The sequence below is a fragment of the Lissotriton helveticus genome, chromosome 1_1 (assembly GCF_964261635.1).
Source record: "Lissotriton helveticus chromosome 1_1, aLisHel1.1, whole genome shotgun sequence".
Taxonomy (NCBI): Eukaryota; Metazoa; Chordata; class Amphibia; order Caudata; family Salamandridae; genus Lissotriton; species Lissotriton helveticus.
Window position 1 is genome coordinate 1,206,405,486 of NC_136057.1, and position 24,590 is coordinate 1,206,430,075.

At 41.6% G+C, this 24,590-nt stretch overlaps 1 protein-coding gene across 3 annotated transcripts in view; it reads left to right on the top strand.

Annotated features, from left to right (window-relative positions):
* The window catches only part of ALG12 (ALG12 alpha-1,6-mannosyltransferase), a 152,343-nt gene that overhangs the window by 76,909 nt on the left and 50,844 nt on the right, over positions 1–24,590 (top strand). For all 3 annotated transcript variants that reach the window (XM_078679560.1, XM_078679568.1, XM_078679576.1), the window contains exons 4-6: positions 4,889–5,062; positions 12,992–13,186; positions 19,461–19,564. In XM_078679560.1, coding sequence (XP_078535686.1) covers positions 4,889–5,062; positions 12,992–13,186; positions 19,461–19,564 — 473 coding nt within the window. The remainder of the gene's footprint in view (positions 1–4,888; positions 5,063–12,991; positions 13,187–19,460; positions 19,565–24,590) is intronic.

The following is a 24,590-nucleotide window of genomic DNA, read 5'->3' on the forward strand; positions in this document are numbered from 1 at the left end:
TGGATGTCACCCTCTCGGAGAATACCTCTGGAGCGCTGATTAAGGAACATAGGGCCTCACAAACTAGACCAATTGCAACTCCTCTCCAGATATATGATCAGAAGGTGGTAGGTTCAGCTAAGTGTAGGGCTGAAATCTGTGGGTTTGACAATCTAGAGGGCCTCCTCCGCACAGAAAATAAGATCTTGAGGTCACTTTGCTTTCTCCCCCAGAGCACCACGCTTCTCCCATTAAGGATAGATATGGGTAGAACCAGTATAGTGGACAAGTCTTGGCTTCGCCCCCTTCTTTTCTAGCTGCGCCTAAAACGAACACCTGAGCGTATTCACTATGCAGTCACCTTTGAAGATGTCCGTACACATGATCATTTTAAAAAAATTGGGTGGTTTACAGAAATCCAGAAACTGCTTACTTTTATAGGCCTGGGGAATTTGTGGGACGTGCCTCACCCCAGTTTATTACTTAGCAGAGAATAAGTTAAGACCCATTACTGGAATTGGGTGGCACAGAGAACTGTTACCCGTACAATAGGAGGCTGCCTCCAACTAGAATTTATGGAGTTCAAGTTGCTAGGTGCTTACGAGCAATACATGGAGATCATCACTGCCCTGCATGACATAAAGCTATATATTCAATTTAGATTTGGCTCCCTTCCTCTGAAATCATTCACAGTGGAATTGCAGTGGGGACCTTCTGCCGCATCATATAACTGCCATTGTTGCCTCGGGATTGCAGAGACGATCAAGCACATTTTCATTGCCTGTCCTCAATACAAATCTCCGAGACTTAAATGGCTAGCTCCTGTTTGTAGGTTGATGTGAACTCGATGCCACCAGGAAGCATTACGTATTCTAAAATCTGACTCGAGGCCATTAGTAGTTTGTGCAGTGGCCAAATTCTTGGGGAAAATATGGGTCATTAGTAGACATGCACTACAAAACAGCTAAAGCACATTTTTAGATCTTTTATTGATTGTTTATTCGCTAGTCCACAGTTATATTTGATCTTTCTTTATTACAATAGTATTTTGTAAAGCCTTTACGTTATTACGAACATGTAAATGGATCATCTATGACACTTTTTATCATGATGTTATCCACGTACTGCTTTTTGCAAATTGCTGTTTTTACTCGTTGGTTTAGTTGCTCCACCTTGGCAGAGGAATTTGATTGAACAATGAATGCTGTGCTCACAATGTATTATCGTCACGTGTGTAACATTGTATTTTTGCACAGTACACACTTGCACTTTCATGCAACCCTATTGGGGTCTTAACGTGTGAGAGCCCTTCTTTTTAGTTCATTCTCCGCTTTTAAATTGCATTTTTAACTTTTTATACGAAACTGGTACTTCCTGATCTCACAGTTAACTTTGTCTACACAAGGTAGAATGGCAATATATATAATATCGAATATTATTTATTGTACTGTACACACTTGCACTTTAATGGTCGTAATGACCGAATAAAGTTTCTGATTGATTGATTGATTGATTTGCAAATTACTGGGTCCAAATTGGGTTAGTATCGTGGTCCAAATAACGATGGACTGCGATGTGGGCCCGAATAATGTCCAGTGGCTAAGATCAATTCAGGCATTCCGTCCACCACCTTTTGTGTACTTTGCAGAACTAATGTAGGCACTCCTGAATGATGCCAGGTATAAGTGGTATGACTGGTGGATAGGATTTGGCAGTATATCGAAATGGGTGTTGGGTTTGTAGGGTAGGAGGTTGCTGTGTTTAGGTTCTTATGTGTGGTAGGAGATACAGGGCTGTGTTTGGGTTAGGAGGACAGCTGGATTACAGATAAGGTTGATGAAGCCCTCTGTTTCAATACAATTGATGTACTTATGAAACGAACGATGTACATCAAAATACATAAGAAACAGCCCAAAATGCAGCTGTTTGTAAGCGCTGAGAAAAGCTCCACCCCATCCACACATAAACGCGTTAAAATTAACAAACTTGGAACATACTGTAAAGCACTACCAGTAGTCCTGAAAAGTAAACTATGGAAATCAGAAACTTCAATTACAGTTAAAGTTTCCTTATGTGAATGTTGATTCTGGCTGATATTATTTTATGTTGGTTGCTTTAAAGAAGAAGGCGTGTAGATGTTTTTAAGTGTCTCTCCACTGGGAATTTTCTAAGAAGGGCAGTGTATCATGGAGCAATACATGAGCTAATACATAGGTAAGTGACCGACAAGACCAGACACCACTCTGCTTCATTCATTCACCCCACTGGGAGCAGGTAACACTCACCAGTCTTAAATATTCTGTAAAGCAGATTTGTTTGAAGACTGCTTAGTGAGCCGTATTGATTGAGCCAGTCCTAAACACCAGGTGTTGCTCAACTGGGCTATTTCTTCTCTCCTAAAGCCATGACCCTGAGGTAGGCAGAAACAAACCACATTTATATGAGTGTTTTCCTGCCCTTAGCTGGGGTTGTTTGGGACAGCACATGCAGGCCATGACTGAACTGTGGGCCCGATTCACAAAGAACCTCTGCAGTCGTGGCAGAGTCTCGGCAATGAGAATTCTCGTTGCGGAGATTCCACCACATGTACTTAGACTCTCCACAGCTGCAGAGCCTCCGCCATGACTGTGGAGGCTCTCTGTGATTCGGGCCCTGTATTGGCAGTTTGTGAGGCAGTAGACCATAAGAGTATTGCAGACAAGGCTTGAGGAATGCACCAGAGTACCCTGATCTTCTCTAATAAATCAAATCTAACTCCCGCTTCTAGGTTGATATCAATTCATTGGAATAGCCGTTGGTCGTGGCAACAAGCAAATTGCCACTTTTTTCCTTCCTCTTCCTAAATGCCTATGCACGCCCCGTGGCACAACTGCTGGAGTAGTACTAAGCGAAGTTCCAAATGTATGCTGGTGAACTCAGCATCCCATTGGAGAAAAAAACTGTAAACAAGCCCAGCATCACTATGTTAATTTTTCACATATTCTAGACAAGCTCATTTCCTCTGGAGGTAAGAGTGATCGTCTTATTCTTCGCGAAGCAGGTTGTGGTTCCCTATTTGGAATGGTCTGCTGACCTAAGTATACCTCATACCTCTTGGGAGTACTATTCAACTCTCTCCAGTCCCCAAATCAAAGTGGTGGGAAAGGGCATTATCGTACAGTGTTCATTACAAGGTAAAATCCTCCCTTGTTTTTAAACCGCACGTCACTTGGAGATAGCTACAGCTCAAGTCATGACATACTTAGACAATTGAAGTGTTATTTACAAAGGCCTTGTAAAAATGCTACAAAAGCTTTCAGACCTATAGACAGAATTTGCCTTAAACTGTGTTCTCTGCATTCTATCAATCACAAGACAATGAGCAGCATGCTATAAAATTATTCAATAAATGAAAGCATTATTTTGCTAGTGCGTGCTGCACTACACTTACTGTATCCCTGACATTCATACTTTTATCTAAGGCTACAGTCTGTTCGTTGACATGCCATGTGTAAAAGACTCGGGAGACTATTATTGTATGCTTTTTGCCACAGTGGAAACCCTGTTTTCCTTTTCTTTTAGTTCAGAACCATTCATCTAGACTTTTCCCTCTTGTTCTCTTATGCTTCTGTGCCTTTTTCTGTTTGCGTGTTAGTCTCTTTACCAGTCGAGATCTCACAGTTGCCCATCCTCTTAATAGCCGTTGGTGTGCTGGATTTGTTATGATTATTTACATGAGACTCATACCTCATCCTAGTCCTGCAAGGTCTGGTTTAATCTGAATGTGTGACATAGTCGTAAGACGTGGACCCACTTTAATTTGTTTTCTTAAAGACTTTAGTAAATCATTCAAATACTCTCATAATCTGTGACTAGTCAATTTCTCTGATATAGACCTTGCTGCCCTTTATTTCTCTCACTGCCCTTGCACTTATTGCAGCAGCATGGATCAGACATGTTTTAAAAGGCTACTTTCAGTGGGTGGCACAATGAGTGCTGAAGGCCCACAGTAACATTTAATTTGCATGCCCTTTGTACATATAGTACCTGTTACTAGTGACTTTCAAGCAAATTAAATGTGCCAATTAGGTGTAAGCCAGTTGAGAGAGCACAGTCACTTTAGCACTGGCCAGCAGTGGTAAAGTGCAAAGAGTTCTACATCCCACACGAACAAATTCAGCAAACAGGAGGGGTGAATGCAAAAGGTTTGGGGGTGACCCTACAGAGGGGCCCAGGTCCAATAAACACAGAAACACCAATTCCTGCATGTTAATCCCCAATACTTGTGATCCCTGTTATTTTCCTGTTATCCGATTTACTGGGACACCCGGTAATGCCGGGTCAGCAAAAATGAACAAGTTTACTCTGCGACACACGTAATCAATGGCTAAGTAGGCTGCGCTTGTGTTTCACTTAAAATAACATAGATGTAAATTGCTTGACCTTTGGGACGAAACACATTTTAAGCACTTTGGTGGCAGATTATAGTAGATGCTAGTTATACTGTATCTGTTCGTCCCTGATTAGACTATACATTTCTTTCAATTGAGTTGTTTAAGTTCTTTATTGAGTTTTATGTGGATAAATTTGATCGCATCTTTTATCTTGACATCGTTTTGTTTTACACTTGAATCGACATTGTTTCATCTGAATTCCTAGTAAAGAAACAAAGTTAAACATGAAAATAAGTCGCAATATCCAGTTTAGCAAGAAAGAAACATACATTTTTATGTATTTGCAACAAAATAGGATTTTTTTATGTTTACAAAATATCAAGGTATATAAAACATTGCCCTCTGCCATCATATGTGATGGCAGAGGGCAATGTTTTATATACCTACTCCTACACCATAAATATCTAAATGTTTTCGTGTGGTACAATTGTATATCTCTTTTTTTATGCCATTCTATCCTCTGTATCCCTCAAAAGCAAGGGGAATGCTGGGACTTAGTGTCATTTATGCACTCTGGAAGCTACAGAAACAAGTTCGACGGATGTTTGGACCAACAGTAGCAACACTCTTCTGCCTGATAACCGCCTCTCAATTTCACATGATGTTTTACTGCACTCGAACGCTTCCAAATGTCTTTGCCCTTCCACTAGGTGAGTTTTACGCAACTTGGCTTTTGTGATCTTTCTAATATTTATTTCGAGAAGGACTGTTGTAAATTCAAACAGTGAGCAGTTAAAACTCGTTGTGCTAATGCAACGGATTGTGATGATGTATTCATTTCACCTGGATTCTTATATATAAACACAAATAACATTTTTGGCCATTATTTTCAAGTGCAATTAGATTTTTCGAATTTTCTACAGTGCACTCGTGATATTTATTTGATGTTAGGTCTTGTCCTGTAGTGTGAACATGGCTAGGAGAACTTGGATGTCTGTTCTTTTCACCAGTGATAATGTGTCGGAGAGCACATTAATTGATTTCCCTGATGGCACAAACATGAGACACAGGCCTAGATGTATCAAGATTCCATTTTGCGAATCTTAAATAGCGATTTTTAGCGAATCCCTATTTAGAATTCGCAAAATGGAATGTATGTAAAAAATCGCTTTTTTTTAGCTATTCCTTATTAATCTTTATTTCCTTAACCTGAATTCGCAATGTAAAAAAGTTTCATACATGGCATTTAAGGAATCGCAAAATTGCGATTCCTTAAATGCTTAAGCAAAATAAGGAATTGCAATTTTTTGCGATTCCTTATTTTGCTAATTTCTCATACATCCCAAAAGATGCAAAATGTCCGTTTGCGATTCGTTATCCTTAACGAATCGCAAAAGGCTTGATACATTTAGGCCACAGTGTTCAAAAAGGTTATAGGGAGGACTCCTTTTATATGTCAAGCTCCACAACGGGGACTGTGAAAATGTAGCAAATTCCATCTGTAGGCCAGAATATCTGGCTGGACTGTCAATGGATGTGTATGGGTGGGCCATATATATATATGATGGTAAGATGCTTCACGCTTTTGAAGTAGTTGAGGTACAGATGGGAATGTATGTAGAACATGTCTTATTGCACACTAGAATGTCAAGGGTGGCAGAAGACAGACAAAATGGGTTCTCGGGTAGAGCCCCAGAACCGGGAACAATTGTGGAGCTCATCGCTGACAAAAAGGGGACGCCTGTTGTGGTCCCTATTTATATGGCACTGTATGGAGATCGCCTATGACAGATACTGACAAAGCTAAGTGGGAGAGAAGCTGCGAAGGGCCTATGTCGGATAACAAATGAAATAGGATACTGATCTAGACCAAAAATGCATTGGAATATTCTCGATTTTGCCCACTCATTTTAAGTGTCCCCATTGGTCCTATCTTACATCTTTCTGGCACACTGGTCTAGGAAGCTGCCCCAGATGTGTTTCTAGAAAGGCACCTTATTTGCTCATGATAGGTTGAACAACTATCTGGGAGAGTGTAGTTGGCTTCATGTAGCCGGCGATGGGTAATATGATCAGTCAAAACACCGAACATTATGCGTTGAGGCTACCCTGATGGCCAAAGATAAAAACACATGTAGCATCGAATGACCGCTTCGGGTCTCCTCCTAACCAAGAGATGCATTGGTTCTCGCCCAGCTCTGTGTATGACCTTTGGTGCAAAGTTATAGGTGAATAGTCAGTAGCTGAGCAAGTGCAAATGTCGCTGTTCCAACCGATGCTGATGCTGAGAGATGCCTTGTAATGTTGGAGAGAAATGTGCAGGTCCTTGGACTTCATTGCTGGCACGGATGGCTCTCTCTGAAGTATATGCAGGAGGCTTCACACTGAGTATGTGATGACACTGGAGCCTGCTCTGAAAGAATTTCCCATTATAGTTTATCATACGCTTGCTAACCCTTGTAGAAGTTTATGAATAATTTTCACCCATGCATTGAGGTATAGATAAAAGTTGTATGAATGCATGTTTCGGGCGAAAACCTGCCTACTGGTTAATTAGAAGCTACTTTGACTGACGAAGCAACAGTTTAGGTTGAGCTCCCTTACAGCATGTGATATTTCTGAGCTTTCCGTTTGGCCTATTATTGTAGCCCTGTGATGTACAAATATTACATAGTACCATTGAGCGGATTATACACATTTGGGAAACAAAGGTACAATGGCAGTCCTACACTTCAAGCTTCTGACAGAGGCTGGGTTCTGCCTGTTGGCAAGAAGAACAAGTGTACATAAAAAGCTGCAGAGCGGTACATTTACCCTTGGTGGATGTTAGTTTCAGGGACTAGAGTGGCAAGGGTAGGTGGGCTTGGCAGGATTCGAGCTTTGAGAATATTGGGCAATCGAGCCCACACATCAAAGCTGGCTATTATGCCCATTAGCAGCCATTACAGTTCCGTTGCCTGAACAAACCCAAACGGTTGGGCGCAGACTTTGTGGAGTTTTCCATGCTCTGGAGGTGGAGGAGAAGCTATGCAGGGTAATTGTTCCTCTAAAGATTTGGATCTGCAAAGCAGAGTGAACAGTTAAATGTGAAACCAAAGGTATAAAAAAAACTTTGAAATGTAAAAACAGAGCCCTCCTTTCCATCTTTTTCTAAAATTCAGTTTTCTGACTCTTGGTAGTTATAACCTTCTCTGTTAGGTCCCAGGTACACGTTATTTCTGTGTAGGAGTAGATCAACCTTAAAAGCCACCAACCAAGACCAACACCCCTTTTCTACTCCATTTCGATACTTACTCAGCTAGGCAGACTCGATCCTCAATCACGCTTTATTAGGAAAAATGCTATTTATTAATTCACCGGCTGACATTATTCATTCCATATGTCTGTTATGCTACGTTTATTGGTAATTAATATGAATAAATAGGAAAAGGCTTTAAATCAATAAACAAGAAACCTGATGATGTTTAGTCATCTATATCAATCTTGCAAAGAAATTACAGGAATTTGCATTTAGAACTAAAGATGCAGGAAAAAGTCTCGCGGAAAAGGATGCCGCGGTGGATTTCATGAGAAAGCAAAGGTGAGCTGCAGATAAAAAGAGGAAATACGAACTATTCCAGTATTGTGATTACCCTCCATGCTGTAGGAACCTGGAAGGTTGAATAGCTAAAAAACAACTGTTTTTCAGCTCACCTATGCACTATTTCCCTGCTAGTAGAAAGTAAATGAAGTATCAGAAAGTGTGGTTAGAGAATGTTTTATCATCATGCTTCAGCCTTGGTGAGTTTAGGAAATCTATAGAAACTAAAGAAAAACGTAGACATCCCTTAAGAAAAAACAACGTTGACCCCGTGCCCGAGGAGGGTGTACAGCTGCCATAATCTTTAGAAACTTGCTCCTAAGACTATCCACATTGAAAGAAACACATTGAAGGGCAAGACTCCATGTTAAGGGAATATAACACTTATTGTAAGACTTGAACCTGTTAGCACTTGGTAGGAGAAAACAATACATGACGTGACGTGACTGCTGGACTTAATTAACTGTGAAGGAATCAGTTCACACTGTACCTGATTAAAAGTATCTTATAAATGGTAAATAAATCTTTTTACATATGTGGAGCACTTTTATATTTGTGGAACCCAGAAACATCCCTCACTATCCCCACCCCGCTGGTGTTAGAATTAATTTAAAAATGGGAATGCAGATAATTCCTAACACAACCCCCCTGTAAATTTAGATGCACGTCTGATGTAAGGATGGCCAGCTCAATGCTTTATACATCTCTGTGCAAAAGTACAGTGGCTGTCCTCCTGGCTTCTAAGGCTTCTAGTAAAAATTTGCCCCCACCGCCACCTCCTTATTTATTTTTATTTAATTTTAAAAGTTTTATATTGCACTGGCTAGACCCGGAGGTATCAGAGCGCTTTACATGAGTATCAGACCATAGTTGCAGGTTACATCGTTACAAAAGGTTACATAGTTATTAGAGCCTGGCAACATAGTGACAAGTAAGGTCGAGACAAACAAAAGGGCATATACGTAAGGGAAAAAGCAGGCAAGAGGAGATATTCAGGAGAGGAGGGGGTAAGAGCAGGGGAAGTAGAGAGAATGGAGGAGGGGAAGAGGAGGGAAGGGTGATAGAACACTGCATGGAAAGAGGGGGGAGGGAGGATGACTGGGATACAAACCGGTAGACGAGTCAAAGCTGCATTCAAAGTCCAGTAAACTGTGATCCCAGGGGAAGTAGTATAATTTCCCCATCTCTGTTGCAAGAGGCTCCCTAAACGCAGTGGACTCTCTCAGAGGGGTCTCTGAGACTCCAAGGCCTACATTTTGGATCCTTCCCCAACAAGGGGAGAGGGAGTGCTTTGGCAAGGTTTGCCATACCATACCTCAACTGTGAGTGGCTCCCTAGGCGCTGTGGACTCTCTCAGCGGGTTCGCTGAGACTCCAGAGTATAAATATTGGATCTTTCCCCAACAAGGGGAGAAGGAGTCCTGCGTCACCCCAGGGCAGGTACTGTTAAGGTTTTGCACGACTGTCTAGCATTTCCTTGTCCGGAACCAGTCCTGACTGTGAGGAGCGGTGTAAGGACATAAGACAGATACACACTCTGCAGAACAAAAGGACCCATGCAGAACATCTCAGAACATTCCCAGTTTCCAGTGCCTGGTACTGGAACTACTAGAGCAGAGTTCTTCAATCTGTGGGGCGCGCCACCATCCCAGGGGGGGGCGCACTCTACACCAAACTTATCTTTGTTTCCTGCGTCCATCCCAGGAGGGGGTTAATTCGTAGCTGACATGCTCAAGCTGCAGTGGGAGGCAAGGAGTCTCCTCTGCTAAAACCAGAAGAAAAGAAACAAACAGACACGCTTTCAGTTTTAGACGAGACCCCTTGCCTCCCACTGCAGCTGAAGCATTTCAGCTGTATGAATTAACCCCCTCCTGGGAGAGTTAGCTCTTCACAGAAAGGATACAAAGTTTCCATAGAAGTTTTAAGGCAAGGGCAAATGGGCTCCAGCCTTTCAAAGGGGGTGGGAGGTGGTGGGGGGCGGGGGGTGTTGAAAGCGCCAGCGCTGTTCAACAGAGTCTTGTCCTCATTACCTTAAATCATTTTTAAACACAATATTGTAAATAGAATGTTACTGTTATTCATTTTTAACGTGTAAGAGTCTATTACAGACATTTTGCAGACAAAATGTGTTTGTGTCATGCAACATCCATTAAAAAAGTTTATTTTAGCACAATACAAGACCTCACATATGAGAAATGGGAGGGTGTGACAGAGATTATTTTCAGTAATATTAGTGAAATGCTGTTGTGTTACATACTGAAAACACACCTCACTATCCCTGAATATTAGATGTTCACACATTTAGTATTTGACCAAAGAAGGCATGAAAGAGCGGAGACTGGATCATAAAATCAAAGCTGGTCCAAACAGGAGCCCCCAAAATACATTTGGCCCAGAGCCTCCAAAATCCCTAAAACGTCCCTGAAAGTTTCTTTTAAAATTAAATTGGCAGGCGCGCAAAATGCCAGCCAGCCATGTGTTGTTTAAACAGCCTGCAAATTGCTAAATATGGTTATAAATAAGAAGTTTGTATTAATTTTTAATGTTACTTTTCTGTCTTTATTCCCTTTTGTTATCAGTCATGGATCATTCAGGCAGCTCTAGAAAACAATTAAAAGTTCTTTCTATTTATATTTGCTGCTCAAAGTATGCTCAGACAAGTGCTGAAAATACACCTTTAGGTGACTGCTTATTTTTATACCATCTGTGACATCAAAATACTGAGCTGGCAACCCTAATCATAAGACTGGAAGTTTGTTGAGGGATCAGCACATTATTTCCTCTACCCTGATCCCTGGTTACTGTCATAATAGCAATAGTTTAACACATTTGAAACCCTATGCTGCCATCAATAACATGCTGAGTTACTTCAAGTGTCTGGTAATGCACCCTGCATTCAGACCACTCACTCCTCATTCTCTCCCTTCACTTTAACCCTCACCCAGCACTCACACTGAACCTGATGCACTCACACCATTCACCCACTTACCCTCCACTCACAGTGATCACTCTGCACTCACAGCGATCACAATGCGCTCACACTGATCACCCTGCACTCACACCATTCACCCACTTACCCTCCACTCACAGTGATCACTCTGCATTCACAATGCACTAGCGCTGTTCACTCTGTACCTCACCCCGCAGTCACACAAGCACACTACTCAACCTGCACTCATGACACTTTACTCACCTGTCCCCCTCACTGCTCAATCTGCAATCTCACTCAAATAAGCCCACCACTAACCATACATTCATTTGTCCCACTCTGCACTAACATGCGCACCCAAATTCATATGGTCACCTCACTCACCCCTGTACACAAGTATGGGCATGTCATGCCCCATTAAGGTTTTCATCCTAAATTACAAAAGGAGACATCTAAATGCACTGCAATCCAGCCTTACAGGGGCCCCTTGAGAGACAGTTATGTTTTAGCACTGATGGACTGGAATAATTTCTAAACAGATTCTTACAAATACAGTTTTGTTTCATTTCTTTTTAATGTAATTGATGTGAGGGAGTCTATTACTATTTGCAGAGAAATGTGTTTTCTTCATGCAACAACCATAAAAAAGTTAACCATGAAAAGTTATATCCAAGCGGATCCTCACATACGAGAAATTGGAGGATATCACAGATATTATTCACTGTAAAATGAGTGTGCTGCTGCTTTGTTACAACAGTGAAAACACATCACTATCTCTGAATATTAGATGTAAACGCTTTTAGAATTTCGACTACAGTGCCTGTGCACCGTTAGTAGCCTGGCTAAATAGGGTATGGCAAAGCTGAAAGTAAATCATTTAAACTCAAAGCTGTACTGAACAGGGGCCCCCAAAATAGTTTTGGCCCAGGGCACCCAAAATCCCTAACATGTCCCTGCCATCACAAAGTCTGTCAGACAACATTACTTTGAAGTAAACTAGACAACATCATTCATTTATTATTAGTTCTATTTTTTTTTTAAACATAAGCCTGACGTGTCCCAAACTCCCACTGCTTCAGGCAAGCAACTTATCGTACCACTAAGGAATTCTCAATTAGGTGTTTGTTCAGCGCCTCCTCTGTGGGCTTTCAACTGTCTTCGGATGCATAACTGGTTGGTGGGCAATTATCCCAATATAATGCTGCCTAAAACGTTTGTTAATGATTTCTAGAGAAGATTTGTTTCTCGTGTACCACCACTGAGCTAGGGAGTGCTCGAAACATCTGACAACACTGTCTCCCTTACAGTCCCTGTCTTGACTAAAAATGTCTGCAGAATATTCAGCTTTGGGAGAAACTGCTTTCAAAACACTCTTGCCTTTCAGCTCATCCTATTTATGTGAGATTGGGTTATCAGCACGTGCGGTATTAAAGACTAAGTACCATTCAAGACTGTATGTGGAGCACAACCTTAGGTTGGCAGTAGCAAAAATCCATCCACAGATTGACCGTCTCTGAAAAACAGGCACACCTGTCACATTTATGTCGGTGGTGTTATTATCAATCCATGTCATGTGTAAAACAAAGCATCTTAGTAAAAAAAAATTGTGAACATTTTATCTTGGAAAGTGGTGTTTTGAGCTGTGTAATAAGCCTCTGTCATTTCACCACACTCACTCACAAACCTGCAGTTTACTTAACACTCTTATTGTATTGAACATTGTTTGCTGGATATGCCCGGAATGTGCAAATGGCGGTCGATTCCAGAAATTTGTCAGGTGGTGGGGGGGCCCAACATCTAAAAAAAATCAGCTGGGGGGCTCAACCTACAAATGTTTAAATGCCTCTCTACTAGAGCAACACACAAAGAGAGGGGAGTGATGTTTGTTTGAGAGATCCCCAAATTAAAAGGTCCTCCAAAAAAAAGAGCCTGTAGGACAGAAACCCTGTCTTTATGGTGTAAGAAATAAAGGGATGAGATATGAGATCGGCTGAAGCAACCCACCACACACTTCGTCAGCAAGTCATCTGTATTATTCATTATCCCTGTTATGTTTTTGATCCCAAAAACTGAACTGCTTGACACCACAACAGGCTAACGGCAAATGTGGCTTTGTCATTTGTTCTTCCAGTTTTGCTGGCATTCAAAGCATGGTTGAAGTGGAGTCCTGGCCCATTCATCTGGCTCTCTGCATTGGCAATCATTGTCTTCAGATCTGAATTGTGCATTTTGTTAGGACTCATGCTTCTGGTCATGTTTCTCTACAAACGAATAACAATCTATGAGCTCTTCTGCCACGCCATTCCAGCTGGCATCCTGTGTCTAGGTAAGTGGATCTCAGAGCATGTCACTTTTCATTAAGTCATTTTATGAGTCGCATTTCAGTGCTTTAATTGTTGGCCATGCTTTTTCGTGATGTCCTCTCGCCAGTTTGCCCTGCAATATACTTTGCCTAGTGTACAGACTTGATCTGCTACCCTTCTTGTTTTGTCTGAGTCATGCTTCTTGAGAATCCAGAGATATTTGTTTATGGAAGAAATGGTGAATAATCCTGCCATCCAAAATAATCAGAAAGCTTCACAAGTACATGGATGGAGGCCCCACCTATTTTATAAATGAAATTACTTATTTCAAAGTACTGTCAGGTTCCCCCCACCCCCACTCATCAGCTAATGCAAGCGTAATTCAATGTAGCAATAGCATTTTTTTTTATGAAGGTAGATACTAACACCCAGTCACTCTCTGTGATGCTGCTGGTTTTTCTGAGTGTGTACAATACCGACATTCAGTCACCTATATGTAAATGAAAGCTTACGAATATGCAAGAGGCAAGAACACATTAGCATGTACAGCCCTGTTAGTGGGATGGAATATGCTTTTAACACTTCTTAAGAATTTTTCTTGCTAGTTTATTCTAAATATCTTTCCCATTCCCATGATTTGGTGATTGCTTGTAGTTTTTTGCTGACAGACAGGTGGTATATTGATATATGATGGGGAAGGAAAATACAATTAGATACCCTCTCAACTGAAACGAGCACAAAATGATTGAGAAACATGTTTTGTACATTTTGGCAAGAGGATAAACTTGCAATTGATGACTGTAGATCTGTGAAAGTGAATGGCAACTATGGGAAAGTCACCAGTCTGATAATTGTATGTTGGGGGGCTTTCTGTCAGTTAGTGTAACTCACCAGTGGTAAAAGCAGATGAAATCCTCCAGGGGCACAAACAAAACTTGATACCTCATAGGAGCTAACAAGCTTCACCAAGGGACTTGTAAGTTGTACTTTAAAGTGGATTCAAATAAGTTCATCCCAGATTTTACACGTGATAGCAGAGGGTATAAAGTAGCAAGCTGGGCTTTGAGATGGCCGTTGATCTCTGGAGCTCCAGTGCACCTTCCTTTCCCCAAGTGGTTGTGGGCCACTTGGGGGAATGTCATGGCAGTGTCACAGGTGGAGAAAGATGGCTACTTACCCAGGGATTGCCTATTATGGACCATTTAAACACAAGACCCAAAGATTCTAGATCACCACCCTTTCCCTGCAATAGCATGAGCTCCAAACAAGGTGGTGATAATGGCAAGCTAAACACTGTGCTAAAGGTATATGCTGATATAATGTGGAATGCACCATGGTCCTCCATTGTACCAGCTATCAGATTTCCTCCTTCCTGCATTGGCATGGTGAAGCAGCAGATGGAGTTGGTGGGAGACTGTGGAGCAGGCGTGGTTGGAGTCTGCCAATTATGAACGCTAGATCCTCACCATTACTTGAAGACCGCAGTATGAGTAGCTCTAGGCAGTGGCTTGATCTGAGGAGTAACTGTTGCTCAACTGATCCCTGTGAAGTGTGCATGCTGAACAGCTTGAGGGATCCTATCTCAAAATATGATAATGTCTCATTGTGGGTATAAACAAACCCGCTTAAAATATATATTTTTTATTTATTCTTTTTTATTTTTACACTGTAGGCTTTGTTCTCAAGGGGCGCATGTAAAGAATACCCAGAGAGCCCCAAGTCTGTGGGCTTAAAGTGTCTTTTCCAAAAGTGAGTCTATTATGATGGCTGTACTAAAAGATCTACAGAGTTGTTATCAATGCTTTCAAATCAAAATCGCAGCACCAAAGGAGTTTTTTTTTAAGAGTTTTGTATAGCGCAAACTTGACCCGAAGATATCAGGTATCCGAGCACTTTACACAAGCACCAGTTCGTTAGAGATGGGCACTTTCATTTTTGTTGGCACAGGGAGATTAAGCGATTTGCCCACTATCACAGGATGTTGAGCGCCGTTGCCAAGACTGGAACCCGGTTCCCCAGCTTGGAAGTCTACCACTCTAGCCGCAAGGCTACATCCTGTCCCCTTGCCCAACAAGGTTATGGTTATGGAGAAGATGAAAGGTAGAGTAATTGTAGCTGAGCAGAGAGTGAGGCGACTTGAGGGGCTTGTCAGAGTGCACAGGTAGGGAAGTTTGTTATGAAAAAAGAGGCTAGACTTTGAAGGCTCTTTGAGCAAAGGGTGGTTTTCTACCTGTATATTGTTTTTTTAATTGACCTACAGTAACGTCTTTTACAGAATATTGTCTTTGTCACTATATTGTCACTGTAGCATAAATAGGGAGTATCAAGTTGGTATTTCAACTCCACATCTACCTCACAATATATATCATCAAGGGAAGCAGATGAGAATTAAGAATAATAATATTATGCCTCCCTATGTACACTTACTTTGACAATATTTTCCACATGTGGTGTACCCTGAAGCACTTAATGTAGTCCAGTGGGAACTTCTAAATGTATATGTTTTTAACAACAGTGAAACAAACCAAAATTACAATCCAAATATATATATTAAAAATCTGTCGGAAACCTTATCCACTCTTTTTTACAGTTTCATAAAAATAATACAATATATTAGTTAGAAAAATTAGTTATAGTTCAGTCCATTAGATATTCACAGCCAACATGAGTTTCACTGTGTGAAATTCCACTATTGGAATTCCACTTCTCAAGTGCTCAGAGGTAGAAGAAAAATAAAGTACACATTATGTTTTTTGGTGTTTTAGAAACCACTGTTTACAGGGTGGTCCTGGTTTAGATATTTGTGTAGCTAAACAGGTACTGAGCCGATATGTTCACATTGAGCTGGTGGGGCTGACGAGCCCGGGTTACGCACCTGCGTGCCACGAGTGGTACCGGACCTGAGGATATTTTTTGGCAGCCTACACAGCACCCCTACTTCTATGCCTATTCCCTGCTGACGAGAGGTAACAACCTCGAAACACGTGTCCAGGGATGGCCAACGCGACAGTGATTTTTTGCTCAAGACCCTGGCAGAGGCGCACCCGCTGATGCTTACTTCATGGACCATTATGCTTTAGGGCAACACGCTGATAGGACAAGCAATGTGCGACCAATTGGACTTTCTTTTGTATTCAAGCTCCCTTGAGCTGGTGGGGCTGACGAGCCCGGGTTACGCACCTGCGTGCCACGAGTGGTACCGGACCTGAGGATATTTTTTGGCAGCCTACACAGCACCCCTACTTCTATGCCTATTCCCTGCGGACGAGAGGTAACAACCTCGAAACACGTGTCCAGGGATGGCCAACGCGACAGTGATTTTTTGCTCAAGACCCTGGCAGAGGCGCACCCGCTGATGCTTACTTCATGGACCATTATGCTTTGGGGCAACACGCTGATAGGACAAGCAATGTGCGACCAATTGGACTTTCTTTTGTATTCAAGCTCCCTTGAGCTGGTGGGGCTGACGAGCCCGGGTTACGCACCTGCGTGCCACAAGTGGTACCGGACCTGAGGATATTTTTTGGCAGCCTACACAGCACCCCTACTTCTATGCCTATTCCCTGCTGACGAGAGGTAACAACCTCGAAACACGTGTCCAGGGATGGCCAACGCGACAGTGATTTTTTGCTCAAGACCCTGGCAGAGGCGCACCCGCTGATGCTTACTTCATGGACCATTATGTTTTGGGGCAACACGCTGATAGGACAAGCAATGTGCGACCAATTGGACTTTCTTTTGTATTCAAGCTCCCTTGAGCTGGTGGGGCTGACGAGCCCGGGTTACGCACCTGCGTGCCACGAGTGGTACCGGACCTGAGGATATTTTTTGGCAGCCTACACAGCACCCCTACTTCTATGCCTATTCCCTGCTGACGAGAGGTAACAACCTCGAAACACGTGTCCAGGGATGGCCAACGCGACAGTGATTTTTTGCTCAAGACCCTGGCAGAGGCGCACCCGCTGATGCTTACTTCATGGACCATTATGCTTTGGGGCAACACGCTGATAGGACAAGCAATGTGCGACCAATTGGATTTTATTTTGTATTCAAGCTCCCTTGAGCTGGTGGGGCTGACGAGCCCGGGTTACGCACCTGCGTGCCACAAGTGGTACCGGACCTGAGGATATTTTTTGGCAGCCTACACAGCACCCCTACTTCTATGCCTATTCCCTGCTGACGAGAGGTAACAACCTCGAAACACGTGTCCAGGGATGGCCAACGCGACAGTGATTTTTTGCTCAAGACCCTGGCAGAGGCACACCCGCTGATGCTTACTTCATGGACCATTTTGCTTTGGGGCAACACGCTGATAGGACAAGCAATGTGCGACCAATTGGACTTTCTTTTGTATTCAAGCTCCCTTGAGATGGTGGGGCTGACGAGCCCGGGTTACGCACCTGCGTGCCACGAGTGGTACCGGACCTGAGGATATTTTTTGGCAGCCTACACAGCACCCCTACTTCTATGCCTATTCCCTGCTGACGAGAGGTAACAACCTCGAAACACGTGTCCAGGGATGGCTAACGCGACAGTGATTTTTTGCTCAAGACCCTGGCAGAGGCACACCCGCTGATGCTTACTTCATGGACCATTATGCTTTGGGGCAACACGCTGATAGGACAAGCAATGTGCGACCAATTTGACTTTCTTTTATGTTCACAGTGGCTGTTGGGAATGATATGTTTGGGGCTTATTAAAATGATTTAAAGCTCAAATGATAACAAAGACTACATATCAAGTTAAGAAAGGGTATTTGGATAATTATTGCCAAAGTGACATATATGTTGTTTTGTTTAGAGAGACATGTCATATTTTTTTATACCCCAAATGGAAGATTAACAACAAACTAAGAGTGGTAAACCTGCTTACTAACATCACCCATGGTCCTTCTTCTAAGGATAGTTGGTAAACAATTTCTTCTATATTGCGCTGTAGAGATTACGCAATCCACAGGAAAAAGCGATAGATAGATAGATAGATAGATAGATAGATAGATAGATAGATAGATAGATAGATAGGTGAAGTGCTGTGTAATTATGGTTGTATTCATGTCACACGTGGTTTGTTGTAACTACTTGTACATAAGTATGTAGATTAGTAATCCCATATGATTATTATGGATGAATTATGTATCCTTATCCATGCATGTGACATTAGACGTTTTACCAGCTTTAAGGGTGCCACATATCTTGTTGATTGTTTGATTCCATATTTTCGTCTCCTCCGTGTGTTTTGAACTGACCTTTATGATCTGCAATAATGAGGTAATTTCCAGAGCTTATTGCCTTCATTTCTGCTTTGTTGAGTCTGCAATGGATGCTGTCTGTTGTTTTCTGGTTGGAGTTCAACTAAGATCGCAAAACTTCCAACACCAGACACTTAATGGCAAAATGCAGTGTCTCTATGTTGACAACATAGTTGCCCTCTGTTTAATATATTATGGACTAATGGCTATATGTACTATCTACTACATGCAAATTACTGGTTGCAATTTGTGACTGGTATTTTTGCAACCAGTAAATCATTTTCCGAACCAACCTACGTACAAATAAGTCAGTTCAGAAAATTCAGATTTGGAGTGGGTTTCAACCCAAACTATCTCATTAATATTCATGAGGTAATTTGCAAATTATGGTCAATTTCAATCGGAGGCCATCACAGGTATGGATGTCTGGTGGGGGTCGGAAGACCAATATAATTGTGATTGCCTTTGAATAAAGCAAACCTTTTTTTTTTTTTTTTTTTTTTTAAACAGCTCGTTTTCCTTTGAGGAATCTGGTCTACATTTAAAAAGAGAAGTTTATCTTTATTTTGTTTGAGCATTGGCAGTGATCTTTTGAACCACTGTGTATTGCCCAACAAACTCGTTTTAATTGACAAAGGGGAAGTCCTTATGGAACTCCATTTTGGGAATGAGTTACCATCCCAACTTGCGGATAACTAAAATTTCAATGTTTTGCAATCTGATTTTGGTCACAAAACATTGATACATATGATACGTATTCGATATTTTGGAAGAGTACTTTACACCACACCTCTACTAGTTACCAGATCAGGTTCCATTCAAAATCCCATTTTAGGATTCAGAAAACCTTTTTGGACTCCTAAAAGGGGATTAGTACATAGCAAAACCCATTTTCACGGTTTCAAATGCCAAATCTGAGAATTGCAAGGGCTGACAGGCTTCGTACATCTGACGCTGTGTTCTGTATTTTTCAGCCAACCAGTACCATTGATATTTTCTCAATTAAGATTGTTAAAGTTTGTTGATCCTATTCATTATTTCTATCACAGGACTAACCATTGCAGTGGATTCCTTTTTTTGGAGACGGCTCCTTTGGCCAGAAGGTGAAGTACTTTGGTACAATACGGTTCTAAATAAGAGTTCTGACTGGGGAGTATCCTTTGCGTTATTGGTAGGAAACACATTGTTTTGCTATCACCTTTCACCTTCATATTAATACGTGTTTAGCTGCTTGCTCGGTTTTGCTGTTTAACTTGATGCAGTCAGTGTTCCTTCTCAAATTGAAGACTGTAAATGGACTAAAATACCAGGGTGTAGAAATCTAGTTAAAAAATATATGGTCAAATTCACAGTGCTTAATAATCTAAACCAAGCTAAATGCTCTGTCAGCCACTTCCTCAACATACTTAAGGTCTTGGGTGACAATACTAAACTACCAGTTCTACAACTGATGTATAATGAGCGTTGCTGCTTTTAAGAATTTAACAGGTAGATATTTATATAAAGTTGATATTTAGGCAGTCCACATTTTGGAAGCTTATGTCTCTGCAGTCTATATTTGTATTTTTTCAGAAGGAAGTCCACTTACTTTGATCCTCAGCTAAGCTATTGCGGAAAACAATAATGAATGTAGCCTTAGCTATGAAAGATTGCTCTCTACCGTAGAAAATGTCATGTTTAACTGAACAGAATGGCACAGCACGAATACTAACAATATTGTATGTTTTATTCCAAACCAACTTTCATAGTCGGGAACAAAATGCAATCCAATGCGCCACAGCTGTGTTCTTCAAAAATTAAAGCTGTTTGTGCCTGTTGATATGAATAGTTATGGTGCAGAAAAATAAATGGTCACATACTTCTCATCACCTGTTGTTTCTAAATTTACTAATTCTCAAAGCCGGAGTGTTTCTTATTATGAATGCTTATGATTGCTATGAAAAATTGGGTTACTGGTTGAGGGGGTGAAACCCTACCAACACAGCAACCACAATCCGTATGAGTGTGATGCTCAAGCAAACCCCAAATTAACCTGTGCTCAACCATCTGGTAGCTTTGCACAGAGGCTTAACTCAGAGGCAATGTGTAAAGTGATTTTGCAGTACTTCAAACTGTAATAAAGTGAAAATACAACACAAGAAAAGTCCCACACCAATTTAGAAAAATGGAGCAAAATTCAATAAATAAATCAAGACCAAAAAGACAAAAATCCAATCTGTTAAACTAGAGATATGCAATTTTCAAGATTTAAGTACAAATTGCACCAAAAAGCCCAATGTGCCACTCGAGGTTTTCTGGCCGTGCAAGACCGGGAACATGTCACAAGTTTGTAATGACTGCGATGATAAGCAGGTTGGATATGGAGACCAGGTTAGTCCAGCTGAAAACTTACATTCTTAGACCAGCACAAGGAATCCCATTTACAGTGAAGTGAGCTTCTAGGAGCAGGGCAGCGTCACGGACAGTCGTTGATGTAGTGAGAAGAGCAGGCCAGGCATCGCGGACGTTCTTCGCTGTGGGGCAAAGATCCGTTTTTGTTGCGGGTAGTCGGGCCAGAGCTTCTCAATGTCGCTCTCCATGAGTCGTCGATGCTATATTGCGAAGGGTTAGGTTAACAGAACTTTAAGTTAGCAGGCAGTGCGAATGACCCGGTTTTGGCAGCAATGGGCCAGTTCGCAGTGGTAAAGAACCAAACAAGTTCAATTCACCTCTGAAGTCACATCAAGGGTCCAGGACATGTGGGGCACCACATGGGGGTCAGAGGCTTATTCCGCTGGATCTAGATCCTGGTTCAGGTGGTTGGAGACTCTTATGTCCCTGTGGCAATGAATAGGAGGCCAGCAGACTATCCATTAGAGTCACGCTGGAAGTCCTGGGTTCAGGTGTAGGTCCAATCCCTCTGACTCAGGCTTCTTCCTGGCAGAGTCTCCACTTGTCCAGAAGTGTACTGAAGAGTTGGTGTCTGAGGTCCAATATTTATACCTCATGTCTCCTTTTAGGTGGAAGAAGCTTCTAGAGGTTTCCCTTTGAAGTGCACAGTCTTCCTGCCTCATCTGCCCTGGCTCCAAACTAACCACACGGGGTATACAGCCCTTAGTGTGGAGGCAAGACACAGCACATTCAAGTATTCAAGCTGCACCTCTCCCCTCCTGCCAGCGATGGCCCAACTAGGCACACCTCTGCTCTCCAAGTGTGGCTGTCTAGAAGGAATACACAAAGACCAGGTGTCAGCTACACCAATTTATGTGGCCCAGACACAGACTGGAGGCACTAAATGGCTAGGAGAGGAAATTACGACTTTCTAAACGTTAGCCGAAACACAAAATGCCAAAACTGACTCCTCCTTTTCAAACTAAATTTGTTTGTGACCACTATATTCAATAAAAGGGATCCCCATTTATTTTTAGAACACCATAAAAAATATTTGTGTTGTTTTATCCACACAGAAAATGGTCAATGCACAACAAATCATAAATTTTTTTCCTTCCACCAACATGAATGAATAGACAACATCAGATACAAACAGGTAAATACACCAACAAATACGTACTACAATACACAAAAACAGAAATATTATACAAAAATTAATCCATTCTGGTATTTCAATGTCCTACCAGGCAAGAAAATAAATATAATATGCATGCTACTACGATTTATTAGAAGGCTCTTTTTTCATGGACAGTGCACCCCTAACAAAACGCAACTTCTGTAGTCAGGTAAACTTTTTCATTTTCCACTTGTTAATTCCCTGGTTCTCAGTATCACTCTCTTTTTGCTCATTGGACACAAAGATGCTGGTCGACGCATTTCAAACCCACTACACCATTTTGGGGGGTTCCCCCCAGGACACAGAACTACTATCCACTCTCATGAAACTTGAAGCATGAGCAACCAACAGGATGATCAAGTTCTTTTGTTACGAAGGGACTGGAACCCCTCCTTCATATCACAGTCCCTGATTTGGATATCAACTCCACATTTAGAAAAGGAGAATTAATCGACACATCCTTAAAAACCATCTTTCTGCGTCGCTCTTCCTGGGAGACTCCGTGCCAGAGGGGCCATACAGACTTTCTAAAAGTGGCATTATCAAAATTGTAATTTAAAATCCAACTTTACCCCAACAGAGGATTTTTCATTACAATTCCATGGACACCAAACATGAGTTGGTAACCTGTTCCCATTTGGAAGTTACAGCTTATTAAATGTAATAAGGTAACTCCAATGTTATCCTATGGTAGAGATAAGCGTTGCAGTAGTGAAATATGAATTTAAGAGACATGTAAAACTTAAAAGTACATGTCCGGCTTTTAAAATACATTGCACCTTGCCCTCTGGGTTGCCCAAGCTTATCCTATGTGTGACTTATCTGTATTAAAAAGCAAGGCTTGGACCTGGAAAAAGGTTTATTTTGCGAGGTCTAAATTGCAGTTTAAAACTGCACACACATGCTGGAATAGCAAACCTGAGATATGTTTAAAGGGCTATTTAATTGGGTGGCACAACCAGTGCTGCAGGCTCACTAGTAGCATTTAATTTACCGGTCCTGGGCACAGGTATTACCACTTTACTAGGGAATCATAAGTACATTAAATATGAAAATTGGGTATAAGGTTATTCTACTATGTTTTAAGGAGGGGGCACAAGCACTCTAGCACTAGTTTTGAGCGGCAAAGTGCTCAGAGTGCTAAAAGCGAATACAAAACGAGTTCAGAAAACAGGAGGGTGAACAAAAAAGGTTTGGGGATGACCCTGCAGAAAGGGCCATCCATCAGTTGCTAATTACAAAAACTCATGCATGGATATCAATTTGCATTGTGTGGTACATCTTTTCTATGACCTGTGCATACCCATTTGAGTGTCTACACTCCAAATGCTAGGAAGATAAAGTTTTTTTTTTTACAATATGGTCATATTTCATCTTGCATAGACCAGTGCAGAAAACGCTATCACAGGATACCCTTCTTGAGATCTAGAGTGGAGGCATTTATGAGGATGTTCCCAAAATCAATTCTAGTACATCCATGAAACCTAGATTAACTGTATATGTGTATATGTTTATGTGTAGAGTGCACACTGCACAACGTAATTGTTTTGGTTACATAAGATGGAATACTGCTATAATACACAATAGTTACAAGAGTTCAAACGTGTAAAGAGGCAAGGAAATAATAGTATGCTAATTCACATTAGCAGTCTGATAAATTACATATTTTTCATACTTTACTATCTCATAATAGTATAGATTACATTCCAGTAATCGTTTCTACAGATATTATGAAAGATGCTGTGGTGCTAGGGCTAGAAAATATGTATTTTGAGTTTGCATCTGAAGGGTACGAGGGATGGGGCATTGCAGATGTCTGAGGGACTATTTCAGAGGTAGAGTGCCAGCACTTCAAATCGGCTTGGAGGCATGTTGGGACAAACCCTTCAATGCACGTGTCAGTCAAGCAGAGTATCTTAAATTTGAATATTTCCTGTACTGGGAACCAAAGGAGGCTTATTAGTTGGGATGCCACAGGTTGCTGTTTTGTAAGCACGAATATGAGGGAACCCGCTACAATTTTTACTTTTGTAGTCACTTAATCTGGTGTGCTGTGGGACCAGAACATATAGAAATGTCGTAGTCAAGGCATAATGCAACCAGTGCACCTCCTATTAATGTGTGGTTTTCTTGTGATGTATTTGAAAGTATTTTTTGAGTAGTTTCATAAGGAGGAAAAGTATTGCTTTTATCACTGCCCCGATCAGTGATTTGAGTGTCCGAGCTGAATCCCAAATGACTCCCAGGTTTCTTTGACAGGAATTACTGACCTAGGACTGGAGAAGGGCATAAACAATCCATGTGACTGAGGAGATGTTGAGGGTTTAGGATGAGTGTGTCTGTTTTTGAACCATTTAGTTTAAGGCAGTTTTGGCAATCTATGTTTTTCTGATCTGAATGCCATTGGGCACAGTCAAAGATTTGTTGGACTTAAGGTTGCTTTGGTAGTTGAGAGCATAGTGGTGGAAGTGAAGCTGAAGGCAATGGTATATGTCTATGAGGAATTTTGTATATATATAGAATACTAAGAAGGAAAGGGGGAGATGTGGGGCGCTGCTTCTGACTGGACTGATTGATGAGTAGAGATTTTCAAGGTTTTTTTTTTACCTCCGAGTGGACAGAAATCATGTAG